This window comes from Microcaecilia unicolor, chromosome 3 (assembly GCF_901765095.1).
Source record: "Microcaecilia unicolor chromosome 3, aMicUni1.1, whole genome shotgun sequence".
Classification (NCBI taxonomy): domain Eukaryota; kingdom Metazoa; phylum Chordata; class Amphibia; order Gymnophiona; family Siphonopidae; genus Microcaecilia; species Microcaecilia unicolor.
This window is the reverse complement of record NC_044033.1, coordinates 75,126,525-75,141,220: the sequence shown is the minus strand read 5'-3', so window position 1 is coordinate 75,141,220 and position 14,696 is coordinate 75,126,525. Positions and strand designations below refer to the sequence as shown.

The 14,696-nt window shown below is 40.9% G+C and overlaps 1 protein-coding gene across 2 annotated transcripts in view; it reads right to left on the bottom strand.

Moving 5' to 3' along the window:
- Positions 1-5,021: 5,021 nt before the first annotated feature.
- Positions 5,022-14,696, bottom strand: part of NSL1 (NSL1 component of MIS12 kinetochore complex) — a 102,970-nt gene continuing 93,295 nt past the window's right edge. Inside the window, exon 6 of one of the 2 annotated variants that reach the window (XM_030196051.1) lies at positions 5,022-8,223. In XM_030196051.1, coding sequence (XP_030051911.1) covers positions 7,945-8,223 — 279 coding nt within the window. In that variant the 3' untranslated portion in view covers positions 5,022-7,944. The remainder of the gene's footprint in view (positions 8,224-14,696) is intronic. The other variant, XM_030196053.1, reaches the window with a different exon arrangement.

The following is a 14,696-nucleotide window of genomic DNA, read 5'->3' as shown; positions in this document are numbered from 1 at the left end:
TTAATATTACCTTATCTCTTGTTTGTCCTGTCTGTCCTAATTAGATTGTAAGCGCTGTCGAGCAGGAACTGTCTCTTCATGTTCAAGTGTACAGCGCTGCTTACGTCTAGTAGCGTTATAGAAATGATAAGTAGTAGTAGTAGTACTTTCAAAGATATCACCAAAACAGGGAAGACAGAGTATCCTGAGGTTGCAAAAGAGACCATAGTAGATCAGGTGACCTTAAACAAAAATAAAAATCAGACAAAAGATTACAAATTAATACTGTCAAGTACTAAGCCTAAAAAATAAGATGGGAGAGTTAGAATTTATTGAACTAAATGAAAAATGAGATATAATAGGCATCTCTGAGACCTGGTGGAAGGAGGATAACCAGTGGGACACTCTCATACCAGGGTACAAATTATATCGTAGTGATAGGGTACATTGAATTGGTGGAGGGGTAGCATTGTATGTTAAGGAGGGCCTTGAATCAAATAGATTGAAAATTCTGCAGGAAACAAAACACTTCTTGGAATCACTGTGGATTGAAATTCCATGTGTAAAGGGGAAAAGGATAGTGATAGGAGTGTACTACCGTCTGCCTGGCCAGGATGAACAGATGGATGCAGAAATGTTAAAGGAAATTAGGGATGCAAACAAACTGGGCAACACAATAATAATGGGTGATTTCAATTACCCCGATATTGACTGGGTAAATGTAACATCGGGGCACGCTAGGGAGGACAGCTTTATGGAGCAACTGGTACAGGAGCCGACGAGAGAAAGAAAAATTCTAAACCTAATCCTTAGTGGAGCGCATGAGCTGGTGCGGGAGGTAATGGTGCTGGGGCCGCTTGATAACAGTGATCATAATATGAACGGATTTGATATTAGCTTTGAAGTAAGTATACATAGGAAATCAAATACATTAGCGTTTAATTTTTAAAAAGGAGACTATGATAAAATGAGAAGAACGGTTAAAAGAAAACTTAGAGGAGTGACTGCGAGGGTAAAAAAATTACATCAGGTGTGGATGCTGTTCAAAAACACAATCCTGGAAGCCCAGGCTAAATATATTCCGCGTATTAAAAAAAGGAGGACAGAAGACCAAACGACAGCCGGCATGGTTAAAAAGTGTGGTGAAGGAAGCTATTAGAGCTAAAAGAAAATCCTTCAGAAAATGGAAGAAGGAACCGACTGAAAATAATAAGAAACAGCATAAGGAATGTCAAGTCAAATGCAAAGCACTGATAAGGAAGGCTAAGAGGGACTTAGAAAAAAAGATTGCATTGGAGGCAAAAACACATAGTAAATTTTTTTTTAGGTATATTAAAAGCAGAAAGCCGGCAAAAGAATCGGTTGGACCGCGGAGTGACTGAGGAGTAAAAGGGGCGATCAGGGAAGACAAAGCCTTAGCGGAGAGATTAAATGAAGTCTTTGCTTCGGTCTTCACAGAGGAAGATTTGGGTGGGGTACTGGTGCCAGAAATGGTATTCCAACCTGACAAGTCGGAGAAACTTTATGAATTCTCTGTAAACCTGTAATGGGGCAGTTCTACAAACTAAAGAGTAGTAAATCTGGACCGGATGGGAAAAATGAGCTTGCGGAGCTATTGTTAGTAATATGTAATTTATCCTTAAAATTGAGCATGGTACCGGAAAATTGGAGGGCGGCCAATGTAAAGCCGATTTTTAAAAAAGGTTCCAGAGGAGATCCGGGAAATTATAGACCGGTGAGTCTGACGTTGGTGCCGGGCAAAATGGTAGAGACTATTATTAAGAACAAAATTACAGAGCATATTCAAAAGCATGGATTAATGAGACAAAGTCAACATGGATTTAGTGAAGGGAAATCTTGCCTCACAATCTACTACATTTCTTTGAAGGGGTGAACAAACATGTGGATAAAGGTGAGCCGGTTGATATTGTGTATCTGGATTTTCTGAAGGTGTTTGACAAAGTACCTCATGAAAGACTCCAGAGGAAATTGGAGAGTAATGGGATAGAAGGTAGTGTTCTATTGTGGATTAAAAACTGGTTAAAAGATAGAAAACAGAGAGTAGGGTTAAATGGTCAGTATTCTCAATGGCGAAGGGTAGTTAGTGGGGTTCCCCAGGGGTCTGTGCTGGGACCGCTGCTTTTTAACATATTTATAAATTAACTAGAGAAGGGAGTAACTAGTGAGGTAATTAAATTTGCTGATGACACAAAGTTATTCAAAGTTGTTGTTAAATCACGGGAGGACTGTGAAAAATTACAAAAGGACCTTACGAGACTGGGAGACTGGGCGTCTAAATGGCAGATGACGTTTAATGTGAGCAAGTGCAAAGTGATGCATGTGGGAAAGAGGAACCCGAATTATAGCTACGTCATGCAAGGTTCCACGTTAGGAGTCACGGACCAAGAAAGGGATGTAGATGTCATCATTGATGATACGTTGAAACCTTCTGCTCAGTCTGCTGCTGCGGCTAAGAAAGCAAATAGAATGTTAGGTATTATTAGGAAAGGAATGGAAAACAAAAATGAGGATGTTATAATGCCTTTGTATCGCTCCATGCTGCGACCGCACCTCGAATATTGTGTTCAATTCTGGTCACCACATCTCAAAAAAGATATAGTGGAATTAGAAAAGGTGCAGAGAAGGGCGACAAAAATGATAAAGGGGATGTGACGACTTCCCTATGAAGAAAGGCTAAAGCGGCTAGGGCTCTTCAGCTTGGAGAAAAGGCGGCTGAGGGGAGATATGATTGAGGTCTATAAAATAATGAGTGGAGCTGAATGGGTAGATGTGATGCGTCTGTTTACGCTTTCCAAAAATACTAGGACTAGGGGGGCATGTGATGAAGCTATAATGTAGTAAATTTAAAACGAATTGGAGAACATTTTTCTTCACTCAATGTGTAATTAAACTCTAGAATTCATTGCCAGAGAATGTGGTAAAGGCGGTTAGCTTAGCAGAGTTTAAAAAAGGTTTGGACAGCTTCCTAAAGGAAAAGTCCATAGACCATTATTAAATGGACTTGGGGAAAATTCACTATTTCTGGGATAAGCAGTATAAAATGTTTTGTACTTTTTTGGGATCTTGCCAGTATTTGTGACCTGGATTGGCCACTGTTGGAATCAGGATGCTGGGCTTAATGGACCTTTGGTCTTTCCCAGTATGGCAATACTTATGTACTTGTGTACTCTTCCCAAGCCCTCCGAGCATCCCCCATCTTACCTAGGAGCATACTAAAGATTACTGCCAAAACATAAGTCCTTCTTTCTTCTCTGTACTACGCAGTCCTTTGTGAATTTGAGTCATGTGGTGCAGGAAGCATCTTCAACTCACACTCCTATATTTCTCTGCTGTCCATCTCTGACTCCAACTCCTACTATGTCTAGTAAATCTAAGAGAAATGTAATTACTGAAACATAGGATATTAGAGTAACCAATCTTTTAAGGTTCATTTGTCTGGAGTAACAACTTCTTCCTATGAAGTTGTTACTCTAAGGTAGAGCCCCAGGGCTCTATCTTGGGCCTGTTCTTTTTTAACATCTTTATGGCACCATTTGCTCTTCTAATTCAAACTCTGAGATTTATATTTTATATATATGCCGACAACATCCAGTGGCTTATTCAATACTTGATTCTTCTGCTATCTCATCCAGTTGAACATTATTGCTCATTAAAGCTTAACCCAGCTAAGACTAATGCTTTCCTATTTTCTTGGCACGAACCACCCACGTTTTTTCTTTTCCCACCTTTTAGGAGTATTCTCATTACATTAAAGGACCCTGTTAAGATCAAGGAGTCATTTTAGATAGGTTTTGATACTCAAATCTCTTCTCTTACAAAAAAATTATTGTTCTACAGCAATTATGGGTAATTCGCCCCTTGCTTAGATTGATGTGGTTTGATTCTACAGCTTTCGTCTTCTTCTGCATTTCCTAGGAGGGGAGGAGTAGCCTAGTGGCTAGTGCAGCGGACTTTGATCCTTAACCCTCCATTGCCCCAGGTACAAAATAAGTACATGTATATAGTATGTAAAACGCTTTGATTGTAACCCATTCCCTTCCCCTAGTACTGTCGAGACTGTATTACTGTGATTCTTCTTACTATGGTTTATAACCACCTTACATCAACGGCGGCTGAAACTTATTCAAAGCACTGCAGTGAAGCTACTTTGGAATGCCAAGCGCTTTGATTGGATTACTCCTTTACTGCAAGCATAGCATTGGCTTCCAGTTGATTATTGTATTCCCTTTAAAATTTTAAGATTTGCCCATTAGGTGTTCTAGATTGGTATTCCAGCATTTTTGCATAACCTTCTCATTCCCTATGCTCGAACCCATGTACTGCTGTTCTCAGAACTTGTTAGTGATACCATCCCACCTGGGTATCAGATTGGGTTGAATGGCACCCATCAACTGAATATTTCTGTTGTGGAATTCCTTACCACCGGATCTAGTAAAGCACTATCAATAAAAAAAAAGATTTAGAGCCATCTTTAAAACCATCTTTTAAATCAAGCTTTTTCTTCAGAGTAGTTTCTCTTCATTTTGTTTTGGTTTTTTTTGTTGTTCTTACAACGGTGCTTGTGGCCCTCCATTGCAGCAGCTAATTGAATGCTTTTCTTTTGCTGATAGTTCCTCTCCTCCTTTTGTATTCATGTTACTGTGGTTCTATTTTTATGATTTATGTTTGTGTTTTAATACATCAACTGACATATTGTAACCTAGAATATCTTCATATATCTTTTCCCTCTTTCGTACCCTTTTATGTATGATTTTTAAAATATGTAAACCACTTAGTTTCCAGTTTTTCATCTTTATTTGGTATACTGCCTATCAAAGCAATATCTATCACTCCCAACGCTCCCCCACCAGCAGTTAAGCTCTAGCTTACCTGTCTGCCAGCCACTATTCCCTATCTCTGTGTTCAGTCCTCCAGACAGAAAGAATGACTAGGAAGGCAGAAAATAAACATAAGAACATTTTAGTTTCAGAAAATGTGATCATTTTCTGCAACAAGTAAAAAATACTTGCTCAAGTACACTGTATGTCAAAATATTGTTTTATTAATTTTCCTCCTCCCACACATTTTTTTTCTCTTAACTTTTAAAGATATCAGTTATACTGCTCTTGAAAAGTAGAAAGTCACAGTGCAGCTGAAGTTAACCTATGGGAAACAAGCAGTCTGAAAATTCTAGATATACTGCTTGGAAATTTCTTATTTAAGTCAGGATGCAAAATATCATACAAAGCTGTAGCATTTAAATGTGAATAAATGTTTACTTGGTTTAATGAAGATATCTGTTTATGATATTAATCGACTAAGGCAAGCATGCAGAAAAGTTTCTGATATGAACACTTGCTACAATACAAAATCAGCTATGACAAACCATATTTGGAAATTTTGACCTGGAAGACACTGTAAACCCAGAAACTGGTTAAGCTAGCCACATAGCCTCAGTGGAAATGTTCGTTGCCTGTCAGGAAATCTGGGCTGGACTTCCATCTGGTCTCTGTTCTTTTGTTGTCAGGACTCACTTCCTAACTGTCACAGACAATGACAGTCCCAGGATGCACAAGTACCCAACCCTAGAGTGGTGGTGTGTGGAAGGACCATTGCTGTGAGGGCTGAGCAAGACAGGAGAAGGATTAAGAACTCTCGTGAGTTTCTTTCGGGTTTGCAAAATTGCTTGCTAAAGTTTATTTGGTCAAATAAACGGCTGCACCTTCCTTGCTCGCTATTGTATGGAGATCCGAAAGCAGGTGGTTTGGGTGTACCTAACCTTTTTTGGTATTATAAGTCTGCTCAGGCTGTGGCTGCTTTCGAATTGTTTCATGCTTCTCCTCAGAAACGGTGGATACATTTAGAACAGGCCTCGGTGGGTTTGTGCCCTTTGCATTCTTTGATCTGGCTCCCGCGGCGTTATCGATCTCTGAGTTGTGACATTTGTCCTTCGATAGGAACAACTTTTTATTATTGGGATGGTCTATTTGACAAGCCTAATTTGGTTCTTTCACGACGTTATATAATCCGTTATTTCCTCCTGGTCTTGGTACGGGTCCCTTTCATGAGTTGGTCTTTAAAGGGTTTAGAGACTTGGGGTCAATTTTTTGATGACACTAAGTTTATATATTTTCAATCCTTGGTCGATTCTTATTCAATGTTGCCAACGGATACTTATGCATATGTTCAGGTTAAACATTTTCTGACTTCTTGTACAATCAAGCCGCTTGTGACTAGGGAGGCTTCCATTTTGGAAGATTTATGTGAGGATGCTGGGACTACAAGGGGTCTTATCTCTTGTTTATATGCTTACCTACGTGGTTTGGGAAGCTATCCTGTTGAGCATCATATGCATTGGCATCGGGAGCTGGGTTTGACATTGAGTGATGATGTTTGGACACGACTGGAACATGCGCTATTTAAAGACGTCTGTTTTGGTTCCATTTAAAGAAAAGGTGGTAAAAGTTTTATATAGGTGGTATTTGACTCCTGTTCGTTTGCATCACATGTTTCAGGCAGTTTCTCCATTATGCTGGAGGGGGTGTGGCCAGAGGGGTACAATGGGTCATATCTGGTGGACCTGTACTAAGGTGCGAGCATTTTGGAAGGCAGTTCAACATCGACTCCAGAAATGGCTTTCAAAATCAATTAAGTGGTCCCCGGAATTTTTCTTATTTCCAGGTACAACTCCCGGACTATCTACATCTCAGGGTGTCTTGGTTCGTCATGCTATGTCTGCTGCTAGGGTTACTTTAGCAGCTCATTGGAAGTCTACTCATGTTCCTTCCTTGATTTCTTGGCTGAATAAGATGTGATATGTTTGTGACATGGAGAGGTTGTGGGCAATTAGGCATCATTTTTTAGCAAAGTGGGGGGATACTTGGGTACCTTTTATAACACTGCTCGTGTTGAGGGGTTTTTTTTTAAATAATGGGGGGGGGGGGTTGGGTAAGGGATTATTTTCAAAAACATAAAAAGACAAAAATTTGAGAAGTTGTTTTTATCTGATATTTCTCTAAGCTCATGGATGTTGTTTTGTTATGTATGACTATGGTATTGTATACCTTTTGTCATCTGTTTTACTGTTGTCTCTGAATTTTTAATAAATACTTCTTTAAAATAATAAAAAAAAGAACTAGGGGAAACCTCTGTTAGTGGTGGATCAATGTTCACGGCCCAAGAATCCTAGTAGAGACCAGCTCTGTTTAGATGGAAGCCCTGAGAAGTAGGAAGAAATTTCCAGGCCAAATAAATAAAATTAAATTGAAATTTCCAGTTACACAGTGCTTTACTAGAATAACCCCTTAGGTGGAAGATAGCAATATGAAAACCAAGATAACAGATGAAGTGTAATCTATATTGGGATAGGACAGTTCTATTGGTTTTCCATTTACAGAGCAACTCTGCTCAAAAAGTCAAGACTACTATAACTGAGAACATGTTTACCTGGTTTGGACAAGTTCCTGGAGGAGTGTTCATAAACAATTGTTACTCAAGTAGACTTGGGGAAATCACCACTTCTCGTCAAGTGTGAGCACCAATGACTGGATCTACTGTTTGGGATCTGAAAAGTACTTCCTAATGACCCTGATTAGCCACTGATGGATACAAGATGCTGGGCTTGATGGACCTTTGGTCTGACCCAGCATGGCACATTTGAGGTTCTGCTTCCTTATCCAGCACATACTAGCAATAGCAAGTATTAGGTATTTCATTTAAAAAAAAAAAGCATCCAAAGGCAGTGGTAAAACTGAACCACCCTCATTTCCCCAAGAATGTAATGTAAGGAAAAGCTCAGAGGTCATCACTGGTCACTAATGAATCCCATTTTCAATACACAGTGAACAGAGAAACCAGCATTACATGGTAAAGTACATTTTTCACTTGTGTAAAATCCAGTCTAGCTGCTTAGCACAGCATGGATAATTAGGCTGGAGCTCCAAACCATTAACATGGGCTGCTCTCTCAGGTATTGAGACTAATTTTCCTTTTTGACCGTAGGGGATAGAGTCGGCACTCTGGTGAATCTTCCATTTTCCTTTTCTTATGCAGGACACAGTCACTTTCCTTTTGGCTTTCAGTCTCTCTTGGTGTACTCTCTACTTGCCTCATAATATTTTTGGTTTCTGGATCAGTCTTACGGTTCAGAAATACTTCCACATGTGTCCTGGAGAGTTCCAAGTGAGGCTGCCAGTTTAACACCTGGGAAAATCCCTCTGCTTTTTCAATCAATGCAGGTAGAGACTTGGAAAAAAAAAAAAAAAACAACAACTGAAGTTAATTCACTGGAAATGTAAAGAGGGTTAGTGAACACCCTATTTTTCTATATTCCACATCAAATCACTAAATCAAAACCTTAGGAAAAGAGCATTCAAATTCAGCACCTCAGCTGCAGAATGGTGGAAGCACCATAGATATTTTAATCAGATTTTCAGGATTACAGAATTAAGACTGGAATTGCAATCTGTATGTAATAAAGAGACACTCAGGGAGAACAGGCTCCATCTGCATGTTCAGGAGAGCTTGCATCTCCTCTTGGCTGTCACTAGAGGGATCCTGGATTACCTGCATTAAAAGACTAGTTCTGATGCAATGTTAAGAATGTTCTTTTCAACAACTGGTTGTACAATATTTAATGTAGCAATTCTGCAAGGAACACTTTTTTTTTTATATGTTTGCTCTAACTCTCAGGCTAGTCAGATTAAAGCATGCAGATCTTCCTGGAGGGAAGAGGACAAAGAGGTAACTAATTATCCTTCCCTGGCAAAGAGACCAAAGACTAAAAAAGAGAAATAAAGTGTGGACAAAGTAGCCTAATGGTTACAGCAGCAAGCTGAGAACCATGGAGGCCAGGTTCAAATCTCACTACTGCTCCTTGTGATCTTGGGCAAGTCACTTAACAACACTCCCTTACCTCAGGTACAAAATTAGACTGCATAGCCTCAGGTGACAGAAGCCATCTACTGTACCTAAATGTAACTCACCTTGAACTACCAATGAAAAAGGTATGAGCTAAAGCCACATAATTAAATAGGAAGCACTAGAGTCCGAGAAGGACAGCAAAAATGGAAGAGCTCCACAGACCAGAAAAGTTTTTGCTTGAATGAAAAATAAGTAGGATTCTGATGATTTAACAAGATCTGTCTCCTTGAAAGTAGTTTCTGCTAAACGAATAGCGAATAGAAACCAAAATGAACACCTTCAAACTACTCCTAATGATCTAATCCTTAACACTGATCCACGTAACACTAACCACCCCTCTTGCAGAAAGTAACACTATACGCATACTATTCAATCATCAACGATTGATCAGATACACCACACCTCAACAAACTGACAACAACTCAAACAAAGGAAGATCACCAACATGCGGACAACCACCACAGAATGCAAAGAAGGGTTCAAACAAACTCACATCAACAAAGAAACGACAACTAATAAAAGTCCAAACACCACCAAACGCAGAAGACCCATTCCAAACAATCCAAGTGGGCTACATCAACGCCAGATCCGCAGTAAACAAAACAGAAATACTAAGACTGGATCATGGCAGAAAACCTTGACCTACTCTTCATCAATGAAACCTGGATCCATGACCAAAAGGACCCTATAATCCTAGACCTCCAGGATACAAAATCACACACTGGACCAGAAACGAAAAGAGAGGCGGAGGCATAGCACTAATCTATCAATCTCACTTTACCACCGAAACTACTGCCGAGTCCATGACACCTCAACTTGAAATGGCCTCAATCAGAATCCACAACAAAACCCTTCACGAGCATTTGACTTGTGTCCTGTTTTACAGACCTCCAGGTACTGGAACGAAAGCCAAACTAACTTCATGGACTTCATTTCAAACACAAGTGTAACCAACCCCAATGTACTAGTAATAGGAGACATCAACCTTCACTTAGAAGACCCAAACTCAACCAATGCACGAGAATGTAAGGAATTCCTCCAATTATGGGATCTCAAATGGCCACAAATCCAAGCAACCCACATCAAAGGGCACACACTTGATCTCATCTCACAAACTTTCAACAGACCAGAACTTAATAATAACAGATATTAAATGGACAGAAACACCCTGGACTGATCACTACAAACTAAACTTATCCCTACACTGGCGGAAGAAGGGATTACACCAAATACAAGAACACACAACCTACAGAACAAGAGGTCACGTAGACTCGAAAACATTCTGGCAACAGATATATAACAATGAATGGACAGCACAAACAGACTCCATATATTACCTCATGGAATGGGATAAAAGATGCAAATGCATACTAGATGAAATAGCACCCTTAAGAACAAGATCTTCATGTAAGCATAACTCGATACCATGGTTCAATGATGAACTGAAAAGGCTAAAAACACAATCTAGAAAACTCGAACAAGCATGGAAAAAAACCCAAAAGATGAACACACACTCAACACATGGAAACAATCACTAAGAAAGTACAAATAAGCTATAAGACAGACCAAAAGATCATACTACAAAACTAAAATAGGGACAGATTACAAAGACAAGAAGAAACTATACCAACTCGTGAACAAACTCTTAGACACCAACATGGTCACTACATCAAATACAGACATCCCACCTGCAGATAAACTTGCTAAGTATTTCAATGAAAAAATTGTAAACCTACGCAATATGCTACCTCAGGACAACACTGACATCGAAAACTTCCTTAATGAGGTGGACCCAACCACGGGAGAATAACCGACTGACCAAACCTGGTTAAATTTTGCCCTCCTCATCGTCAATACAGTAGCATGGGCGATCAGCAGGTTCTCCAACACCCACTGTAAACTATATACCTGCCCCAACTACCTAATGAAATCCGCACCTGACCGCTTCATAGTAGACCTCACATCCCATCACATCCCACCTAAATTACATGCTACAGCAAGGTCTCTTCCCTAAGGAAAATGGCAATATACTACTGAGCCCGAAACCAAAAGACACCAAGAAAAAAAAAACAAATGAAATCACTAACTACCGTCCAGTAGCATCCATCCCGCTGTCAATCAAACGATGGAAAGCAGAGTAACCAAACAACTCACAGGTTACATAAACAAATTCTTAATATTACAAGAATCACAGTCAGGTTTCCGCCCCCTCCACAGCACAGAAACAGTACTACTCATCCTCCTAGCCAAATTCAAGCAGGAAATAGCAATAGGTAAATACATCCTCCTCCTCCAATTCGACATGTCTAGCGCATTCGACATGGTAAACCACAATATATTAATAAGACTACTAGAAGTTTGGGATCGGTGGAAACATACTTAGCTGGATCAAGGGTTTCCTAACCACAAGAACATACTAAGTAAAATCAAACTCAAACATATCATCACCATGGAAAGCAGACTGCGGAGTACCACAAGGATCACCGCTATCACCAATCCTCTTCAACCTAATGATGACCCCTCTAGCCAAGTCCTTATCCAACCAAGGCCTTCTTAACCCCTTCATCTATGCAGACATGTCACAATTTACATTCCTTACAAATCTAAACTGACAGAAATCACCAACAAAATCACGATCAGCTTGAACATCATGGACTCTTGGGCAAATGCATTTCAACTAAAACTCAACAAAGAAAAAACACACTGTCTTATCCTCTCATCCCAACACAGCGCGAACAACCCCACAATTATCAACACCCCAGACTACACCCTCCCTATCTCAGACTGCCTGAAAATCCTCGACGTTACATTGGACCGCAACCTAACACTAGAGAGCCAAGTGACATCCACAACAAAGAAAATGTTCCATTCAATGTGGAAACTGAAATGCGTTAAACAATTCTTCCCGAGGAAAACATTTTGCAACCAGATACAATCAATGGTACTAAGCCATGTAGACTACCGCAATAGAATTTATGCGGGATGCAAAGAACAAACATTAAAGAAACTTCAGACCGCTCAAAACACGGCAGCTAGGCTTATCTTCGGAAAAACGCGATTTAAAAGCGCAAAACCCCTCCTCGAAAAACTACACTGGCTCCCAATCAAAGAACGCATTGCTTTCAAAATCTGCACTCTGGTCCACAAAATTATCTATGGTGAAGCCCTGGGATACATGACAGACTTGATTGACCTACCAACTAGAAACACATCCGAATCAACACGAACGTACCTAAATCTACACTACCCAAGCTGCAAAGGACTCAAATACAAATCAACTTAAGCATTCAATTTCTCCTATATAAGCACACAACTGTGGAATGCATTACCAAAAGCCTTGAAAACCATGTACAACCACCTAAACTTCCGGAAAAAAATAAAAACTAACCTGTTTAAAAAGGCATACCCTACCAAGCCACCATAAATGCCTGATCTCTGCAACACAACAAAACTAAAGTACGTAATGGACATAACACAACTCTTCCGCTGTACGATTCCCAAATGTGGCTGTGCCACATGAACTTTATCTTACCACAACATCACTTTGTATTTGTTTACACCAGAGTCTGCAAACGCCTCTCCGCCACATTGAGCCTACAAATAGGTGGGGAAATGTGGGATACAAATCAAACATATAAACGGCGAGTGACCGTACTCACTCGCAAATGCGCAGTAGAGACTTCCCTCTCTGCCCCGCTCCCGCTTCAATACGTGATGATGGGGGCGGGACAGAGAGGGAAGTCTCTACTGGCATGCTGCAGACGTCGGAACCGCTCCCCCTCCCCCCCTCCCCGCCACCACCCCTCCATCTGGCCGAGCACTGTAAACTTACATCACCACGCAGCAGCAAGCACATCAGCAAAGCTGCCGTCGGGCTTCCTTCTCTGCCTTTGTCCCGCTCTCGCCGATGTTACGTCACACGAGGGCGGGACACAGGCAGAGAAGGAAGCCCGCCCCGACGGCAGCTTTGCTGATGTGCCTGCTGCTGCGTGCTGATGTAAGTTTACAGTGCTGCTCGGGCCAGGTGGAGGGGCGGTGGCGGCGACTCCGGGAATTCCAAAAGTAGCCCGTTTTCACGGGCTCAGCGGCTAGTAAATAAATAAACTGCAATTGACATCCTCTGGACTCTTCTCCCCAGCTCCAGCAGCCAATGGATGTCTGTACTGAGGCGCTTTTTTGTACAGTAGGTAGCAAAATGTTGCAAGTGCCAAATTTCCTGCAAAATGAGGGCTCCAAATTATTTGTTTGAATATCTGCTTTGTTAGTACTGATTAGCAACTACTTAGCTGCATTCAGATCCTCACTCAGGCCTTTTCTCCTGAAGAGGCAGCACATGCAACCCAAGAGACAAGAAAACAGCTGCTGACTGCCTCAGGAAGAGTGCCATAGGCACATAAGTAGCTTTTCATTCTTGCGCTTGCTGGACATTGTTCCAATACCTGGGCCAGGCAAATATGGGCTGGGAAATTTAATTTATAGTTCATTTTTGTATATGATTACATGCTTTTAATAAACATTCAAACAAGGAAAAACTAAAAATTCTAAAAATTGGAAAGGCTGGAAATCATTTAACAAATCCAAAATCCACCAAGGGAAACTCACAAACAAAGGGTTACTTTTTTGCTTACTGGAAATCATTTAAAGCAGGTAATGAACGTCATAAGGTTTTTGTCTCTGGCTCTCTCAATCTAAGGATGCCAACCCCACGTAGCAAGATTCTTGGATATGGATATGGGATCAGAAAAGAGGTGAAAGTGTACCAAATTGTGGAAGCAAACTAAAACCCCAGAGACAAAATAGGAGAAATATGACAACACTGCTGGGGAGATATCTGATATATTCTAGGCTACATCAATTTGGTGCTGTGAAGCAGTGTGTGGAAAACATGTTCACACTCCAGTTACTAGCAGCAGCTGAGAAACGAGCACGAACAGAAAGTCAGTGCCATGCACTGGACGTGTCCTACATCATAACAAAGCAAAGACACTAATAAGATAGCACTTGTAGTGTACCAACAGATGTGGTACTAACCAAAAACCAAAGATACTTACCTGTAGCACCGTATTCTCCGAGGACAGCAGGCTTCATATTCTCACAAGTGGCTGATGCCAATCCGTGTCGCCCAGTCCAGCATTTTGACAAAGTTAAAAATTGAGCTTTGTGGAGCATAAGCCGCTCTCCACCGCTCATGCGCGAGTGCCTTCCTGCCTGTCAGGCGAACGCAATCTCCTTAGTTTAATATTAAAGCAAAAAAAAAAAAAAAAGTAAAAATAACCAAGGGGACAACTCCAAGGGGAGGTGGGAGGGATTGTAAGAATATGAAGCCTGCTGTCCTCAGAGAATACCTGCTACAGGTAAGTATCTTCACTTTCTCCAAGGACAAGCAGGTTTCAATCTTCTCACAAATGGGGAAACCCTAGCAACCAGGCTCACCCAAAACAACAAACATTGGTCAATTGAGCCTCAGAACGGTGAGGACATAGCACAGATCAACCTGAAAGTATATAAAATCTGAATGAGAGTGCAGCCTGAAATAGAATAAAACTGGCCTAGGAGGGTGGAGTTGGATTCTAGACCCCAAACAGGTTCTGCAACACTGACTGCCCAAACCAAATGTTGCATCAGTTATCCTGCTCAAGGCAGTAGTGTGATGTGAATGTGTGGACTGAAGACTAAGTCTCAGCCTTGCAGATTTCTTCAATGGAGGCTAACCTCAAGTGAGCTACCGACGCAGCCATGGCTCTGACATTATGAGCCATGACACGACCCTCTAAAGCCACCCAGCCTGGGCATAA